Raw genomic sequence first — 20049 nt, 5'->3', positions numbered from 1 at the left:
CTAAAGCTTTGAAACTCAACTTCCATCTGCGCTCCATGACAGTATCTTTATATAATTCCATGTCTAAAAGACAAGGTTTGGAAATGAAATTAGTTTGTGTTATGCACAGTTCCTGTAGAGATCAAAGGCAGACCTGTTAATGCAACTATTGCTATTCATGAATTTCATAGCCGTGTGAGTTTCAAGTTAATTATAAATGCTTGTTTAATCACTTAACAATAGGGTATCGGAGTCTCATCTGGGCATTATGCATATAGCTCTCACTTTTTTAATTAAAGCACATTCCTACCTTTTTTTCCAAGAAATTAATTTTGGTGATAATGCTCTAGGCTCTAGCAGGTCCGAATATGCAAATCCTCTTTTAAATGTTGGACAGTTGTGTGATGAATGTCTTTATTTTATTATTCTTCAACTGCCCCTCCCTCCGCCTTGAGTACGTGGTTGTGTAGTAGCCTGGTTGTCATTGGAGATGGCATAAATTGCTCTAGTTCTTATACTAGAGTTCCTTTTGTGACATTCTATTAAAATTTGTGCGCTTTATCACTATGAAATAATATATTTTGAGATAAACTAATGTATTTATTGTTTTTGTTTCCAAGTGCTTTGTTTAATAGATTTTTAAACCTGAAGAGGCAAGTAGGGCACCTGTCTGACCTTTGTATCACAGACCACTGTGTTTATTTGAATATTGAGGATTGAGTCTAACTATCTAGTTAAGATAAGCCATTTCAGACCCATGGAAATTAAATTTTTGTTCACTAGAGGAACCAGCCATAGTGCCAGCAATGCCTGAGGCTCTTTGCAGTGGCAAGGAATGTTAGATGAGAAACGCAGATGAATCAAACTGTCCTGCAGAGAAGGCCAAAAAAGCCTCAAGTGCCACCTGAGAGCAGCCTCCTCCGCAGCCCCAGACCCTGCTTGTCCACTGAGAAGAGATGAGCAAGATGCATTGATCGGGCATCACAGAGGGGCTTCTCTCTGCCAGCAACTCCCCTTGTATCAAATCTCTGCTGTTTCTGAGAAAGAGCAAGGGAGGGGAATAAAAGAAAAACTCAGAAATCACAGTCAGTTGTGCATTTGGGGAAGAAAGTTCCTTCTTGACTTCTGAGGTGTGAGAGTTAATTATAGTCATCACACTGCAAGTGCTCAGAGTGTGCAGAGGACTGTACTGATAGTCTTCCCCATGACCTGCAAAGCAGAGAAGTGTTTAACAAATTCAGATTGCAGTGCTAAAAGAAGCATTGCAGACAAACATTTGGGCTGGCTTCATGAATGTTCTAGAATCAAACATTAATTCTCTGAACTCCAGAATTAAACATTAATTGTAAACCTTAATTAAACACCCGGAACTAAGATTAAAGCTATTTTCAAAAAAAAAAAAAAAAAAAACCTTCCCGTAGTCTGTCAGCATGAGTGAATCTGCCATCTCGTAAGCTGTTCTCTTGTAAGATTGTTCATCTAGTGAGCGGTTCTCTTGTTGCTCCAGCCTTCTCTTTCAGTAACTGAAGAGGTGGAGTTCTTCAGACGGCCGCTCCCAAGGCTGCTCTTCTATCCCCTTGAAGTCTGCGCCTGAGAGCCAAGCCCTGTTGTGTGGTCCTTACTAGAGTTCTGGCCAGTGCTGTGGGCAGAAGGGAGGATCTTTCTGCTTGATGCCAGGGACTGAAGCAGCCCTGATATAATATCGAGAGTCACTGAACAGGCACCGAGCAGAAGCAGACCTCCCGCACCCCACCCTCTGTGTTGTTGGGTGCCCTGCAAATCAGTGGCAGACCCTCACCCCAGTTGAAACCGTGGTCACCTGTGGTGGAAGGCAAGGCTGTGTAGCACCACTGGTTCTCCTGTCATGTGGACCAGAGCCTGTTCTGAAAAGAGGATGTCATCGTTTTTGCTGGGACTCTTCTACAAATGGTGCCTAGTTTGCCATTTGAGGTGGTACTTGTGAACTTACTTTTCAGGGGACAACATCAATGGAGATCAGAGTCTGTGTGTTTTGGGAGGGATTTTACATACACGTTTCCTTTTTCTTCATACAAACATGCTGTGCTACTATTTTGAAGCCTGGTTGTCAGTAGAGCCTTCTTGATGAAGTACGTTAGAAAGATATGACAATACATAAACGCTTGAGTTGGCATCTGTGGCTAGGGGATGGGGAACACTCCTTTTTCTAGGAAAGTGTTTTCTGCTAGATAAATGAAAATCCTATTGTTTGGCTGAGGAGTGACCTTGCACATGGGCAAAAGGTTGAGAGGCAGAAAGGCTTATTCATTTGGCATGTAGGATTCAAAGCCAGGCATGTTGCCAGCAAGCTCAATCAGTGCGGAGGATACAATTTTAAATAAAGGTCATAATGGCATTTTTTAAAATGAGCAGGAAGTTTTCTTTCTCTAATCAAAACCTAGATAATTTAAATATCTCTTTCTTTGGTAATATCCTGACATTGTGCATGGATAGGGGACCCCCAGCGGAAAAGATAAGTGATAACGGCTGCCTGTGTCACCCTGTTCCCAAAAGAGATCATCTGTCCAGCAGACGTCAGTGGGAGTCTGCCTGACAGAGGGGTGTGTGCACAGAAATGAAATTGCAGGATTGGGATCTAAATAAGATTGTGATCTTTGACTTTCAGTCTGTGTCATAACTTTTCTCTGTTTATTTCAGTATTTGAGATCTGACACTGTGCCATCACTCAGATCTCTCAGGAGTTTTCTTTCTATGTAACATTACTGGCTTTTTTTTAAAACAAAACAAAAACAACACAAAAACAAAAAAACAACCCAGAGAACAAAACCCCAAAACCAGTGCTTTTCACTTTTCAGGAGTTTTGTTATAGAAGATAGCAGTGGTGATACCAGTTCTGAAGGAAACCATTCCCAAACTGTGAGTTCACAGCAACATAAAGAGCAGTTTTGAGTCTAAGAGGGGTTGCAACTGCCAGGTTACTTGTATTTCAGAGGAGGCAGTATGGTTCATAAAGCAGATGGCACAGGAAGGATTGCTCAGAGAAAGTTTAGACTTAGTAAAATCTCAACAATCAGATTAAGAAGACAGATGGGATTCTGGATTGGAATCCTAACATGTAAGGGGTGGGGGGGTTGTCTTTTTTTATTTCACTTTCTCAAATTATAACCTTGGAGGTGCTGGGGTTTTTATACAGCTGACAATAAGTTTAGCACTAGAAAACTGTGAGGGAGTTACACGTAAGCAGTTGTTTTCTCTGTAGCTAGTAGTTTTGGTTTCTGCCCGTTTGAAAAACAAGTAAGATGTGATTGCTGAAAGAAGACAAAGGACTCTAACTATAGGAAAGCAGACTTAGGCTAGACTGACTTGCTTGAGCATACACATACAGCATCCTTGATCTCTTTGTGGATTGTGACCCCATATTTGCTGTTTTCCCACTAACATCCTTTTCCCTTTGCTTTGGGATTCTTGAAGCAGAGTTGCAGGGTTTCCCAGGTGGCTTGCGCTATTTAACATTTGCAAGTGGCCCATTCCTGGCCACACTTTTAGAGAAGGACACGCAGTCTTTTTGCCCACCCAGACAGGATATCTTTGCCTGTGGTTTATTTTGGACACGAAACAGGAATATAATGGCAGGGCATGTGCTAGTGGTGCAGGTAAATTACTGTGGCTCTACCTGTGCCCACCTGCGTGGTGCTGCGAGCCAACAGGGAAGCACGTGCCAGACAGCCCAGGTCTGAAAGAGTCACACTGGCACCACACTGGTCAGGAGCCAGGTATGTTAGACAGGGCTATCGGCTCAGGCGTAGCCTGTCTTGAATGTGGCTGGCCTGTCTGGGGAGGCGAGAGAGGTCACAGGTGCCCTGGGTGGGTTCATCAGCCCGGGGTCTGTCCCCTCAGCCATCTCCACTTTGCTCTGCAGCGAGAAAACATCAGCACTGTGCACCTTTACGTCCCCTTCCTTCCTCCAGGACCTCACCAGTAGCACCAGGCAAAGCTCTTTCAGAACTTAGTAACTGAATATTCCCACTGTAGTGAATAATACAAAGCACAACAGTATCAGAAATCTGTGGAAGAATGAAGCATGCTTCTCTTTAGCAGTTCATGTTCTCGGAGTTCATCTTCTGCAGTGCTTTTGGTTCCCTGCCTCCATCATGTTCCCCACTTACTGCAGATGTCCTTCCTTCTCTGAGTCCATGTGTCTTTAATTCTGTGTGAGCTCCTTGCTGTGGGAGGCTGTGAAACTCAAGAATAATGTTTCTGCTTTATCCCCGCTGTTTTGCTGAGAGTACCAACTAAAAAGTTTGCCAGATATTTTAAAGACTCTATTCCTTAGCTAATAATGAGTCTTCTAAGCAGCTTTTTCTAATTAAATACTTCTTTTAGTATACCTAATGCTTTGGTCTAAGACCTCCCTATTAATTTGAGGTCAGACTAATCTTGGATCGCTTGCTGTCCTTATTCTGCTCTCTTCTTTCCCTTCTTCAGTCGTGTTCTTCAAGAAATGCCTGAATATCTCCTAACAATGCTGAAACTTACTGTGTAGCTTTAAGTTTTCATAGTAGTCTCTCTTTATAGATCGTACTCATCACTCTCACTGTTTGAGAGGAAGTTTTCTTCAACAGTTTCTCTCCGGTTTAAAGCTTGTAATAATTCTGTTGCTGTGGAAATTACTGTTATAATGCAGGTTTAGTGTTCATGACATCACTGCTGCATTAGATAAGAGGAGAAAGGAGCTGTTGCGTGGGAGAAAGCCCTGAATTAAGCAAGTTGTATACATTTCGCACGTATGTCAGGGAAGATAACACATAAGAAGGAATTAGGGTTGTTCAGGCTGCTAGGATTTTCTCTATCCTCTCAGGAAAAAAAGCAAGTCTAAATATTAAAAAGGAGGAGGGAAAAAAAAGCCCAGTGTCCCATCTAGGGACTGTGGTTTGGAACAGCAGTTCCAGTCTGTTGCCTTTCAGGACATCAGTCTTCCATCTTGGGTGATAACCTTTGTCATTTCCGTTTGGAAACAGGATTTTGGAAACCCTTATCCTTCCTTATCAGAAAGAGAGAAGGATGCAGACAGAAGCCCTTATATAGCTATAGAGTGAAGGATAAAGGAATTTCTTACAGGAGATACCGATGGCTAGCTCTCTTGTTTGGGAAGAGAGAGCTGGATTTGGATGTACAGGAAAAATTTTCTTTATCTTCTTTAATTTTTCGTTATTTTCTTTGTCTCTTGATCAATTTTAGTAGTAATATCTATTCTAGAATTTTGGGTGTCTATAAGGAATTAGTAGATTTGATACTTCTGTGGTTTTCTTATGCTCTTCCTTGATTAGTATTTAATATTCCAGAGCTCCTCGGTTCCTCTTTATATGTGGTTGTTTTAGAAAAGGCTAAACTTTCAAGTTACTGAAATTGCTAACCACAATGTTCAGCTTGTCCTGTTTCCTTGCTTTTTCTTTAATGCATGACCCATTATTCTTAACCGCATCTGTTCTTCAGCATTCTTTGCTAGGCAATTCAAAGTGGGAAACATTAACAGCACAGCTATCTGGCTTTGGATCTGAGCGTATTGTTCCTGCATATTTTGAAAATAAAAACTTACATTGCTTTTTGCCCTCACGTTTGTAAATACATGTACAGTTTGTAAATAGATGAATACATATGCGTTCCTCCTGTGATTAATGTGGCTGCCTTTCACATGCACAAGATTTCACAAGTTGCTTTGGTCAAGGCAAAGTTTCTAAAGACGCATTCTGTATGCACACAGCAGTGTGTGTGGACACTGTTTTTTCAATATACGTTGTTTTCTTTGACTACTAAATGCAAAACTGGGAACAAGTCCAGAATCTTTAATAGCTAGAATGTGTTTCATGCTGATCCCCTCTAAATTGGCATCCTCCATTGCCAAGTTCTAAAGTGAGGGCTGCGATGATGATGAATTTCTTTAATGGGGTTTTAGTTCAGGGCTGCCTGATATTTATATTTTCCGTACTGTAGGATTCAGACAGAAGGTCTCCGCTTATAAAAAGGCCCGCGATCTTTCTGGCTGAAATGCCCTTAGGACAGAGGTGCTGATATTTTTGTATTACATCCTGACATCCTTTTAAAATTTTATATTGTTACAGTATGTTTCTCAGCATACTCCGTTGTGTCATTTCACTATTGCAATTCACAACAGAGATTTTGTTAAGTTCCTTGTTGTTCTTCTTTGTGTTTTGTGTTGCTGGCTCAGGAATTACACCAAGATATGTTCTTAAAATCCTAACACACAGTAGAAGTATAACAGAACTGTCTTGCCGATGCTGTTCTGCAGAAACTAGTGTATTGTTTTTACATAAACATGAAGAGGAGATCATGCTTTTTTCTGGGCAGCGCATGGAGAAATGAGTTGCACATGGAGTGTGAGCATCTTGCTTATTAGCGGCTAAATTCCCCTGACACAAAAAGGGAGTTTGCAAAATATCCTCTACTACCTTGGGGGATGGAGTAAGCTGAGGGAGGGGACTTCAAGCAAGAACAACAGAATTTCCAAAGATGAGGGTAAGAACGAGAGAAAGGGTAGAGTGGGAGAGAAGAGGGAGGTAGGTATTCATTTCGGAGAATGAGGGGACTGTAAATGAAAAAAATCCAAGGAGTTGCTTGGTCAAGGCATTGGACCGTCACTGGGTCTTGTCAACACAGGTTTGCATTTAAGTCATAGTTACTGAAGAAAGGCAACAGCTGCTACTTTAGACCATGAGGCAGAGGAACTATTGGAGGGGCAGAAAAATAATCATAGATATAGAGGAATGCTTTCCTGAGGGACTGTCTTGCACAAGCCACTCCACTTTATGTAACAAAAGCCTGGTGACACAATGCATGGTTTAGTCATAGGAGTGCCCCGGAGTGGACAAATATTGTACATCTGGAAACATTTAAACAAGTAATTAGTTTCTGGAAAAACGGCAAGTTACTCAAGGAAAATGTAGTCCATTGTGTTAGCTCCTGACTATATGTCTACTGGATGTATGATTCTCTTGACTGCCCTAACTGTCACTTCTTTGCTTCTCATACCCACCGGTTGTATGTGGGAAGGGGTAATACGGTGGTGCCAGGGCTGGCAAGCAGATATCACGAGAGGCTGTGACATTTTTGCCCCTTTGGAAAAAGGACCAGTGAACAGGGAGGCAGGGGGGGAAGTGTTCCTCTCCTCCTCACTGCTAGCACTCTGCATCCCACCTGATCGTCCAGTGCTTTGAGGACAAGGACCTGACCCGGTGGGATTTCACTGTCTTGGTTAGACATCATCAGGGGAGTCCTGTGCCAGCTGGGGCAGTCTCTCACATTGGGGTTCAAAATCTCTATAACACAGCCTGCTCCGTTGCCCACTTTCTTCCTGGGCTTCCATTACAGCAGATTTCCTCTGTTCCTTTGCTACACAGAGAGGGAAAGGTTTTGGGGAAGGGGTGAGGGAACGCAGCCCACTTCCAGCCTTTCCCTCTCCTCACTGCTGGTGGACAAGTCTGACTGGAGCCAGCCATAGGTGGAATATAGATGCCTCCACGGCTGAAGTTAGCAGTAGGGCAATAATCCAGGACCTGGTCTGGTTTGTGGCAGAATCTGCAGCGTCTCTAAAGAGTGACTGCCCAAAATGGAGAACTGCAGGCCAGGACAAGAGGTCGTACTTGTCACCAAAGTGTCAGAGGTTAGCACTGAGCCCTGTGTCTTTTTGGTCATTGGTGTGCTAGCATGTTCTAACTGCTGCCTCCTGCAGAAGATTTTTGGACGATAATTGCTGTGGTTGTTTGTCATTGCAGAAGTAACGCTGAAGGTCCATGTAAGCGATGCCAGCACACATCAGCCAGTAACTGAAGCCTTCATTGAGATCTTTACCAACCAGATCTCCATTGCATCTGGAACCTCAGGAGCAGATGGCACTGCCTTCCTCAAGTTTCAGTATAAGTTGGGCAATCAGCTGATAGTGACTGCTAGTAAACATGCATATGTGCCAAATTCTGCACCATGGAAACCTGTAAGATTGCCTGGTAAGAGATCTTTATTTTTGTTCTGAGGTAAGATTTTGCATCTAAAGGAAGTTACACAATTTTGTATGATGTGTCTTAATGATTGCAATCCTGGGTGGGAGGAAGAACATCTGTGCGTTTCAAAAAAAGCAAGGTTTCTTCCCCAGTTAAACTGTGGCATCAGGGCTGTGCAGAGATTCACTCTTCTCCTGGCTGTCCTTGATACAGTGCTACATCAGTTTCCAAACAACTGTTGGTGCTCTTACAGCTCCACAGAAAATACAAATCTCTTCCAGATCTTCTTCCTTTATGGGAACTCTGTTTCCAAGTGCTTTGTTTCAGCAGCTGTGATGTACTTATTCGTTTCTCTCCCAAGGTGTAGCAGCAACTGTTGCACTGTAGGCTTTTGTGTACAAAAAAAGTCCTGGCCTTACAGTTTCTTGGCTGTGTCCATAGGACAGTTTTAATCTACAGTTATGTTATCCAGATGTGAGGATTTTTTCTAACTTGATTAGCGTGGTTTGTTTCTTCTGCAGGCAAACAAATATAGCAATAATACTTGCATGTTGGTTTTTTTATCGGAATGCCTCAAAATTTATGGGAAGTGGGAGACTTTACATTAGTTGCAAAGGAGGGGAAACTGAGTCACAAAGACGATTTCTGCATTGCTAAATAGAACAGATTGAGGGTGGCTTTCAACCTTGAGATATAACATCTAGATGATGGTCACATGTGGGGTGCTGCCTTCCCTCTAATCCCGAGTCACAATTAGGGTCCAAATAGTTTGGGAATGGTCCCAGGCTTGTATTATACCCAAATCACACCTAAAATATCACCTCAGATTTGATAATTCGTCTAGGCCAAAGCCATGCCAGGTTTTAAGTGCACTAATATTTAAATAGTATAAATGATCACAGGGCAATGTTCAGTCCCATGCCTTGGCTCCATTTTATTTATTAATATAAACGTAGCCAGAAGGACTGCGTGACTTGCCACAAGGTCAAGCAGCAAATGTATTTTCAGATGGGGGAAGGAACTTGAATCTCTTCAAACCCAGAATTATGCTTTAGGCATTTCAACATGCTGTTTACTTATCTGCATTCGCTTGCTTAAGATAAGATAGGCTGACTTCTTCCACATTTCCTCTACTGTATTCTGCCACATTTTCCAGCTACTTAATGGAGCCGTAGCGAAGACTAAGCCAGGCTCTTAGCTGCACAGCGAAAGAATAAGAAGCAACTGAAATGAGATGCAGCAAGAAGAGTTTCAAATAAATAAAAGGGAACAATTGTTTACCGCAGCAGTAGTCAAAGACTGGAACAGGTTGCCCAGAAAGGTTGTGAAATCTTCATCTTGAAGATATTCAAAACTCAATTGCACGCCTCCCTGCTTGGTTGAAGCTGGTGACCTCCAGAGGTCCCTTCCAACCATAATTGTTCTGTGACTCTTGTTTAGAAATTCCCCTGATTTTTTTTTTATGTTTAAATAAGATGAAGTGCAGCTTCCTCAGCATACTTCGTGTACTTTCTTAAGACACAATCATATATGATTAAAGCATGCAATAACCTTTTCTTGCCTGAACCTTTTCTTGCCTTGTGTCTCGTATCTTTCTGACTCATACCCTAGACCTTTTGAATGCAACCTACTCTTCCATGGCCTGGAGTTTGTTTGGTTAGGTTTTTTGCTTGTTGCCTTTTCTTAAATATTGATTTTCAGGGAAGGGAACTGAACATGGCATTATTGTTTTGGTAAGTCATTGAGGTTTAAAGAGCAGTAATTGTATACAGTTGCCACAAAATCTTTTTTCCACGTCTGAAATGTGAGCTTAATGCAGAAAATAGATTCCTTTCACCTCTGATCTTCCCCCATTGAAACTGGTAGATAGTTTGCCGTTGATTTAATTGGGAGAAGAATCCTTTCTTTTGCTTTCTGTACCTTGAAGTTAATCCTTTCTTTGATTAAAGAAACAACAAGTTACAACTTGATACGCCCCATGTAGATTTAGTAGGGTTGTTCTTTGAATTCCTCCTTAAAAGGGACGTGACATAAAAGTTCAGGCCCAAGACACTTAAGCTGTTATTTTTTATATTGACTAAGATGCCTGTAGTCTTTAAAAAACTTTCCAAGAACCGTTTGTATTTAAATGCCCCTCATACTTATAACCAGCACAGTATAGAAGTTTTGAAAACCATGGAAGTTTTGTTGTTGTTGTTATTTTTAATCTGGTTTGAATGATGGGGAACAGGCAGCATATTTAAATCTTGATTCTGCAGCGTGCAGTCTGGGCACATGTGTACAGCGGGATCCTCATTTCCCAAAAATGCCTTTTAACAGTACTAGTAGTCTCCCCCCACAGAGCAGGTACGCCATTCCGAGCAGCGTTCCACCCACGGTAGTGGTGGAAGCTGAGGTGCTGTCCTGTGTGATGCAGTAAAGGAACTATGGACACATTTACTTCAAATGTGGAAATGATAACCACGAGCAGCGAGTAGCTTTGAGAACTATAAGGTAGTAATGTTTAAAGTGCTGTAAAAGGACTTTGCCGAAGGATCAGGATTTTTCCATGACAGTCAATAAGCATTAGTTATAGTTTTACCCTGAAAAACTGTGCAGCCACTGAACTCATGGTATTATTGTAATAGCTTTAAGGAGTAAGGATCAAGGAGTATTTTGTTCTCATAATTTGGCAGAAATTAACTTTTCTTGTATTAACCAAAATAATTACTAGCTCTTTACCACTTAAGCAGGAGGATTATTTATTTACATAGTGATAAGTGGTAGGAGGAAAAGATTAAGATCTCTTTTTCCATTAAACTATTTATCAGCAGAGCCATGGCTCCACTTATTAACAGTTCATTAATTTAACATCACTTGAGTTGTTGAAGTGTTCGTGATGGAAGATGTGCTCGTCTATCTGCTCTTAGCTATGCACAGGTTTTTCTTTGTAAATAATTTGGATGAAAAAAATTTGCGGCTGGTAGTCCATATTTAAGAGGGTGTTTTTGGAGCAGTGTGTGCAATGGAGAGAGGGAAGTGGCTGAGGCAGCGCGGTTCAGAGGAGCTGGGAGGGTCAGTCAAAGCAAACCATGGTATTCACTGTGGTGAGAGGTACTTCTAGGAGCAGAGGATGCTTGTGGTGTTTCTTGGAGAGGAGGGCTCATCTGGAAAGCAGTGACTCTGCAGAAGACGTGTGAGTCATGGCAGATGAACGGTTGAAAATAACCTCCCAATGCAGCACTGCGAGAAAGCAGAATAATCTGATCCTCAGCTGTAAAATAAAGACTGAGAAGGTGGAGTATAGTATTTCAGAATTTGTCCTTAGTGCGGCCACTCAGGGAAATAGGTGTCCAATTCTGGATCCGCGCTTCAAGAAAAATGTTTAAAAACTGCAGGGTTATATCAGGAGTGGTTAAAAGATTGGAAAATACAGCTTACAGGGAAAGACTTGGAAGTGGTTAATTTATTTTGTTCACCAAAAAGAAAGTTCATGGGGTAATGTGATCGTAGTCCATCAGTATCCGTGTAGAGAACAGGAAACGGGTAAGAGAGAATTCTTCTGTCTAGCAGGCTTGTATAAAAAGAAGATCAAATGGCTGGAAGTCTAACCTCGATAAATTTTGATGGGTAAAAAGGCACATAGTTTAACTGCCCTCATAATTATTTACTAGAACATTGATATGGTGGTGTGTTCTTCACCACTGGACACCTTTAAAAGAAAATTGGATAGTTTTTCTACAACGTGTTTTCTAGTTTAAGCACAGCTATTGGATCTGAAGCAGTAATTAATTCAGGGAATGCTGTAGTTGTACAGGAGTAATACGGGATCATCACAGTCATCCTTCTGGCCTTAAAAACTATGACTTTCTGCCTTTGTCATGCTGAGAAAAGATTGTGCAGAAAATCCCAAGGGAAGTTTAGAGGTTATATATGCATTATAGTCTGGCATATATGGAAGAAGATGTTGGCATGGTTTATTGTTTGGAGCTCCCCGGGGTGTCTAAATTATATTAGCTTTCTTCATACAAATTAAGTTATTGGAATAAAGACAAACAAATTGTGTAATTGTGTGGCCTTAGTGCTACTTACGGTAGGCTTTCTTTTGTTGCCTGATGTGTAGATCTGTTTCACATGTAGAGCACTGGAAAGAAAATTCTCAGCTGTACTTGCAGTAACGTGATTTTTTTTTTTTTTAAAGTTCATGTATCTTGTTAAGATCGTCTTTTAGATGATGGTTCTTATCAGTGTGTTTCTCCTAGTTTCTTCTCCTTTCTCCTGTATTCCTCCCAAACGCTAAATTTCTTTTAAAAAGAGAATATATTTCTTAAAACAGAAGTAGTGTACAGGCTCCCTGTTTGTAGCTAACATCTATATGGTCTTTTGGATTAAGTAATACAGCTTAATTTAGAGGAAATTTATGAAGCTCCAGAAAATCAGAAGAGCTCACGCTGTTCTTTTTTCAGTTGGTTCTGGAAATATCTTCCTCAGCTTGTGGTCACTTCAGAATGGCATGAGTACTTCCCAGGTGCAAATGTGGGGTGCTGCCCAGTTACCAAAAATTACTAGTCTGCATTAATCTCCTCCTATCCTTCTGTCTTTGAAAGCCATGCACGGACTGCAGGCAGGTCTACTTCTTAGTGTTTTCATGGAAGCAGGAGTCAGGTGTGCTTGGTGGCCAATTCCAGACATATTTCTGGTCTTCTGGGTCTGAAGAACTTGGCATGAAATTATATCATCTTCTTCAGTCTCCAAAGAGGTGTGTGCGTACAGACACAGCCACCTGGAAGGAATGTCAGTACCCGGTGGCAAAGGAGGTCCTTGCAGGCAGATTTCTTGCAGCAAATACCATTTATCTGTCCCCTTTTGCACCACTGGTAGAATGACAGTAGTTCTGCTATATATAGCACTTTTGTAGTGTAGGTGGTGACTCAGTAAAGACATGCTGTATTTTAAAGCAAATTATTCAGGCTTATTCATCATACTTTGCCTTTCTGAATGACTTTTTTATGTAAGCATCTCAAAGTATTTAAAAGTTAAGTTTCATTAAAGTCTTCCTGAGGTAAGAAGTATAGCACGGAGTTTTTCATTCCTCTTTATGTAATGACAAGTCTTTCTGTGGAGCTGGGAATTATAACTCAAACCCCTGCTTTACACCACATTCTTCTGTACTTGGAGCTACTGTGCATGACTTGCAGGAGTCAAAGCGCGGAACACGTTATTTGGTTTGATAATAATTACCCTGGCAATTTAATTATTTGGTTTAGAAAATGCACATGTTTTTTGCCATGTATACAATATGATTTTAATAGTTTGGGTGGCCTGTTTTTTGAAACCATGTATAAGAAAGTAAGTGCTGCTGTTGTTGGGTAATGTTTATAAGAATTCAAATATATCCCACTTAAACCACTTCTTTCCCACAGTGTTCTCTTCACTGAGCCTCGGCCTTCTTCCTGAACGCTCTGCTACTCTAATGGTCTATGATGATGTAGTCCAGATAGTCTCAGGATTTCAAGGTATGCTGCTTTTTGGAAGTCAGAATTGAAATTTGAGTGACACTGGACAAAAAGCCTGACAGCCTGGTACTTCCTGAACTCTATCCTGTGAGCGAGACTGATATTTCTTGGGGAGTTCTGAGTTCCCTGAGGAATGCTCCTCTGTGGAATGGTTTTACCAAATTGATTAATAGCTAAATTCACCCCTAACTGCTGTGACTAGGGAATTCAAGTTACTTGGTAATAAACAAGTTTGGACTTCAGTGTGCCATTTGAGAGCTAGAGATTAAATTTCTTTCACTCTCTGTTGGATGGTTTTTCAAGTAGCCTCATGTAACCACCTTTGCAGTAAACATTTTCCGATGTTCTTATTGTCCAAGAATTTTCTCTTTTTTTGCTTTGTTTCTTGCTTCCTACTGTGAATGCCTTAGACATTTAGGGTATAGAAAATTGAAAACTTCTCATATCTGCATTGTTGTATACCCTATATAAACTTGCTTTTTTAAAGTATTTCCTGTGGTCTCCTAAATCAAACTGCCTGCAAACGCACATACTACAGGATGAAAACCACTGCATTAGAAGAATAAAGTTCAAGTCACCTTTTTGTAAGGCCAAACACAGAAGGTAAAGCAACTGTAGTATCAGTCAGATGAACACTGTGTTTTCTGAATTGCACAGTAAAGAATAAAATGTTCATCTGACCTGACTTAGCCCAATTGACGTGATAGCCGAGGTAAGTCTGTTAACAAAAGAACAGAAATTTTTAAAGATACCTTGATAAGCCAAAACACAGAGGCACCCTTCCTGTGAGCACTCTTACCACAGAATCACAGAATCTTCATGGTTGGAAAGGACCCTTAAGATCATCGAGTCCAACCAAACAACCTACAATCTCTGCCACTAGAGCATGCCCTGAAGTGCCACATCTAGACCTTTCTTAAATACCTCTAGGGATGGTGACTCAACCACCTTCCTGGGCAGGCTGTTCCAGTGCCCGACCACTCTTTCAGTAAAGTAATTCTTCCTAATATCTAATCTAAACCTCCCCTGCTGCAACTTCAGACCATTTCCTCTGGTCCTGTCCTTATTCACCTGGGAGAAGAGGCCAACACCCACCTCTCTCCAACCTCCTTTCAGGTAGTTGTAGAGGGCAATGAGGTCTCCCCTCAGCCTCCTCTTCTCCAAGCTAAACATGCCCAGCTCCCTCAGCCTCTCCTCATATGACCTGGTCTCCAGAGCCCTCACCAGCCTGGTAGCTCTCCTCTGGACACGCTCCAGCACCTCAATGTCCCTCTTGTACAGAGGGGCCCAGAACTGAACACAGCACTCGAGGTGGGGCCTCACCGGGGCCGAGTACAGAGGCACGATCACTTCCCTGCTCCTGCTGGCCACGCTGTTCCTGATACAAGCCAGAATAAACTGTGTCTTATTCACCTATATTATGATTACCATCATTTTAAACTCTACCAGTAGGTAGTTAATAAACAGGGGAATACTACCTTCAATAACATTCCAAGATAACTTTGTTTTATCTGAGAGAATATAATACAATTATGCCTTCCTGATATCTTTTTTTATGGTTAGAAACCATCCAGACACAATAGGCTTTTCATTAATGATAGTACTAGATACGACTGGAGCTGAAAAAGCACTAAACAAATTAGGTAGCTGATGGAACACTCAGAAGGAGCTGGAGAACAGCACAGCTGCCGTACGTGTATTCTGCAGTTTGAGAGCTGACATTATCTAATGGGGTAAATTAGATGGACAGTGAACTGTGTTAAACCACAAGGGATTCCGTTAGACAAAACGTGAAACATTGTTTACCAACAGTATTCTAATAGCATGGTGTATTAAATATTCTTATTCTTATGCAAATGTGCTAATATTATGCAATTACCTTAAAAAGAACAATCTTTTCATGTTTACAGGTTCCTTTCTTCAAAAAAGGGGGATCTTAAAGGGCTAGAGAGACATTTAACAGCCGAGTGACACTCATAAGTATTTCCCCCATAATCTTGCTCCCTTCCGTGAATTGACCCAGGGTGTTTCCAATGTATTTAAATTAGAACAATATAACTGGTTCTGCTGGTATAGCAGAGAAAGAGGATAAAGTGGCCCCCAGCGTATTCTAAGGGCTGGGATTTGAACTCTTAGTCTTACCCAGTAAAAACTATCTTGTGCGACCAGCCCACACTCCTTTTCTTGGGAATTCTCTTGTGGTGAAACCTAAATGAAAGACAGCCTAGATGTTGTACTGGCGTTTGGATGGAGCCTCTCTAGTCTTGATCCAAAATCCTCGTGACCTACTTTTTCTCTGTTACTTCTCCATTTTATCTCCCAGTAACTTCCCATGCTTCAGAAGAGCTGATCAGGAGTTACCTTAGTGCAAAAACAAGAGCAAAACAGAACTTACTATACCAGGGACAGACTGGGAACACTGGTGTTTGAAGCACCAGTCAAAAGGAAAGGCAGGCCCATCTAGTCCAATAAGTTACCGGTTGCTTTTGAATAATTAATCAAGCAAGAAACTTATTATGCAATTGAGAAGTTTGTCTGAGTCGATGCAGCCAGCTTCATTTTCATGATGGCATTACAGTCCGCTGCTGTGCTCTGTCAGTAATTGTGAGGGATGGAGCTTGCCAGCCACTGGGTTATTTAAACTACTTAATACCAGTGCAGTGATGAGCTGAACTTCAGCATTCAGTGAATGGGAGCTGTGTGGGTACCCTCTGTCTGCCTCTGACATATCAGCAACCAGAGCATGAATTGAGGATACTTCAGGTGTTACTTCACAGAGACTGAAGCTCAAATGCTGGTGTGGTGCATCCAGCATGACAAGAAGTGCCTTACGGGGACTCCTTGAGATGGTTACGTCTTCAGTTGTGCACTGGCAAACCGGAACTGACAGCATTTGAATCACGGCCAGTGTGTTGACAAGAGGACGTTCAAAGAAGATCAGTGCTCAGCAGTCCTTTACCTCATGGCACTCGCCAAGTGGAGGGAGCTCACATGCCAAATTCATACTTGAATGCGTTTGGGTTTTGTTTGGGTTATATAAATCAAAACTAGATATCTTCAGTAATAGAAGCAATAGTAATAATCCCCTCCCAGTGATCTGTTGACTTGTTGAAAAATACTCTTGAGTCTGGTCAGCACAAGTCTTTCTCTCCACTTTTACCACTTCCAATTCCCTCAGTAAGTCTATTCCCAAACATGTGCCCCAAAATCATCTATGACCTCTGCTGAAGGGTACTTGGATTATCTTCTAGCAAGGTGGTGAGCGAAGGCGAAAGCCTTGGTAGCTGCTTCCCTCACAAGCCTTTCACTGGTAGCTCCCAGTCTTCTGCCCCTTTGAAGTCTCTTGCTGGGCTTGGGGAGACCCAGCTGAGGAGCCGAGGGGAGAGTCAGGGTGAGCATCAGGCTTCAGGTGAATATCAGGATCAAGGAGTTTGTTAATCTAGGGTGGGAATTAACTACTCTGCCCTGATGTATGTGCACTATCTGCAGAGGAAGTTGTTTCTTCCACCTTAAAACTTGCATCCAAGTTGATTGCTGCACAGGTTCCTGCCAGGTTTGGGGCTCAGCCGTAGGAACGCTTTGCGTTGCCTGTAGGATTCAAGAAACTGAACTTGGCTTTCTGAGTCCTCCCTATCTAGTTAAAATTTGGCAGGCCATGGCTCTCCCGGTGCTACGAAGCAACCATTTTTTTATGGAAAACCCTAGAGCCTCCGCCTAAACCACTGTATTACAGACTCAACAGCAGTTCGGCTCTGGAAATATAATGCCGCTTCTTGGCAACTCGAATAATTAATCTTAACCAAATATTTACACAGCAGAAAATCCTACAATTTTACATTGAACTATTAGTGATAATCCTAATGCCCGTTTCTTGGTTGTGGTGGTTTTTTTCCCCTGTTTTGTTACTGCGGATGCTTATCCCTGTGGGCCATGGAGCCCGCTCAGCAGCGCAGTCAGAGGTTCCCGAGTGCTTGAGCAAATCTGTCCCTGAGGTACAGCAAACTACTGCGGTATTGCGGAGCACTCAGATGAGGCTTCCCCAAATTCATTGCAGTCAATTTATTTAGTCTTTTATGTCCTTTTCCCTTTAAACCTAGAAGTTGGGTAAGGGTTTCACACAGGTGTTTTTTAATGACTATCTTAAACATTTAAGGATACTGCCAGTCTTGAGAGACTGCTGTAAATCCTTAAATGTTTCAGAAATTAAAAAAGAAAATGGATTTATAGCTTTTTCTTGCAGAATTACCAAAGAAATGACAGCTAAACAATGATCAGCTCTTTGGAGATACTTGCCCGCCTACGTAGCAATTTTTGTTGGCCAATACAAAGTTTCTTCTGTGCAATTTTATGTTTTCACATAGCTAGAGCTCCTGCTAGAAAATAATGCCAGAAAAGATTCCAGTCTCCTGGTTAATGACATTGGCAGTTAAAAAGCTTAGGAGTTGTGAGCCAAGCTCTTTAATCTTTCTCGCAGTGAACGTGTAACCTAAAAGTGCTGCCAGAGACTAATGGGGGAAAAGAAGCAAAATTGTTTTGAGTTGACATCTTTGAACCGCATCATCAAATGTGAATTAAGAAAAAAACTGCTTGCTTCTTGATTTTGTGCTGCGTGGGGAACGTTCTGCGAGTATTCAAAATGAGCTCTGGAGAACACAATAGCTTTTGATTTAAAAATTAATTTGCATGTTGCACACACAAACTTGCAGATGGAGTCTTGCTGGGTGTTGCTAAACAGTATTAATGGTGAGCATCCATTGAAAAAGACTATTGACTTTATAAACTGGGGTTATAAATGAGACATGAAATGCAATAGTACATGACACAGTCTTAAATCATGTTGCAGCAAAGACCCTTCAATTAACACCTAGTGATCTTTAAAAAAACACTAAAACTGTGCAAGACAGGAAAAAAAGAGAAATCTTACATGCCAAGTGATCTGTTTCTGTTTAGATGTGTTCTTTGCGTGGGAAAATATGGAAACTCTTCTCACCCAGGCTCTGTCAAGTGAATCTTTTTATCCAGTGTTTTAAATAAAAAGTGACTATTACCTCAGTACTAGAGATGGTTAATGTGGCCAAAGCTTTATAAAAATTAAATATGGAAATTACACAAGTTAACTGGCACTACGGGTAGAATTATAGTCTCTTAGAAAATCACTTTAAAGAGTGTAAGCTGAATTTATCTTGCTATTTCAACAAAAACAAAATTTAAACAAAAATGGTAAAATGGATGGTTTTCTAAGCTTTCACATGCCCTGCCTCTAAACTCAGTTTTAGTTTCAGTTGTATTCACTCTAAGAAGTGTGTGATGAAGTTTGAGGTGATCCTAGGAAATACTGTGGTCAGAAAAACTTCTAAAAGATGCTTTTCCAATTTTTCCCAGTGGTACTTCTGGAAAAATAATGGCAACTGCAAAATAAACATAAAAATACTGGTTTTCCTCCTCTTTTGTAATAGCCTTCTGATGTGTCTGTCTTTCTCAAGCTGTTTCAATTTACAAGGAAAAAAATGTAAATGTGCTTCCATAAATATGAACAACTAAATATTCTGCCCGCCTTGGATACAAATTCACTTTTAATTTTTTTAGGTGCACGGACTCAGCCACAAGTTCACTTTCAGCGAAGATCTGTGAAATTACCAGAGAACACTAGCTACAGCGATTTGACAGCATATCTAACTGCAGCCAGTTCACCTTGGGAAGTGGACAGTTTTCCTTATTTGCAGGGATTAGACGGAAATGGAACAGGTAACCCACTACTTTGGTTTTGCTCTGATTTCACTTTTGTCTAGGGGTCAACTTTTGACCGTATCATTTTTTTCATTCCTTGTTCCACCAAACATTCTTTAAAATTCGGATGACGTGATAGGTTCAACTGCCCGACCAAAATGCTGTTCCAATAAGCAAGAGACCAAGGTCCGCTATCCTTTAAATGGGGCCACTGAACAGCAAAGACGAAGCCTCCTTGCCCTTGGGATATCAGAAAAGTTTGTTAGACTTGGAGTTTAGAGTTAAGTCTCCAAATGTGTTGCATGTGCACAGACAAAAATGGAGATTAATGTGACAAGACAAAAGAAAATGTAACTTGAGGATGCGTGTTCAATTTTTTTCTAAAAATGAATGAAATGCCTGTATATCGAGGATTTAATACTCTGTTGTTTCAGCTAAGAGTTGTTTCAGTGGCTTTGTTAATACTTTTGAATCTAGCTTCAGCCAAAAATGTACAAGGGAAAACAATGAAAATTCATAGTAGAAACACAACCACTATTAAATTCAAAGCTGTAATACATTTTTATGACTGCAACTGACTGTTACTCTTCTTCCACTTTTCATTTGTCTTGATTGAAATAACTGGTGTTGTGTAGGCTATAAAAAAATAGAAGAATTGGGCACAAAAGTCTTCAAATTCTTAAAGTGCTGCTGTGAAAAAGAGAATTATGTTTTCTCTGTGGACTTGGCAGTGCAGCTAGAGATTCAGACTAGTGATTACGAAAACCTTGCTGCAGTGAGGATAGTTTAAGATGTAGAATCAATTGCTTGAGGGTGTTGGACAGAGTTAGACAATCTCCTGTGAGGATGGCATAGGC

General features: G+C 41.2%; 1 protein-coding gene across 3 annotated transcripts in view; it reads left to right on the top strand.

Annotated features, from left to right (window-relative positions):
* The window catches only part of FAM171A1 (family with sequence similarity 171 member A1), a 94924-nt gene that overhangs the window by 50753 nt on the left and 24122 nt on the right, over positions 1 to 20049 (top strand). The window contains exons 2-4 of one of the 3 annotated variants that reach the window (XM_054191654.1): positions 7749 to 7976; positions 13373 to 13465; positions 19052 to 19210. In XM_054191654.1, coding sequence (XP_054047629.1) covers positions 7749 to 7976; positions 13373 to 13465; positions 19052 to 19210 — 480 coding nt within the window. Of the gene's footprint in view, positions 1 to 7748; positions 8004 to 13372; positions 13466 to 19051; positions 19211 to 20049 lie in introns of those variants that run through there. The other 2 variants (XM_054191656.1, XM_054191655.1) reach the window with 2 other exon arrangements.

Source organism: Rissa tridactyla, chromosome 2 (assembly GCF_028500815.1).
Source record: "Rissa tridactyla isolate bRisTri1 chromosome 2, bRisTri1.patW.cur.20221130, whole genome shotgun sequence".
Classification (NCBI taxonomy): domain Eukaryota; kingdom Metazoa; phylum Chordata; class Aves; order Charadriiformes; family Laridae; genus Rissa; species Rissa tridactyla.
Note: the sequence above shows the minus strand (reverse complement) of the source record. Positions and strands in the feature narration are given on the sequence as shown.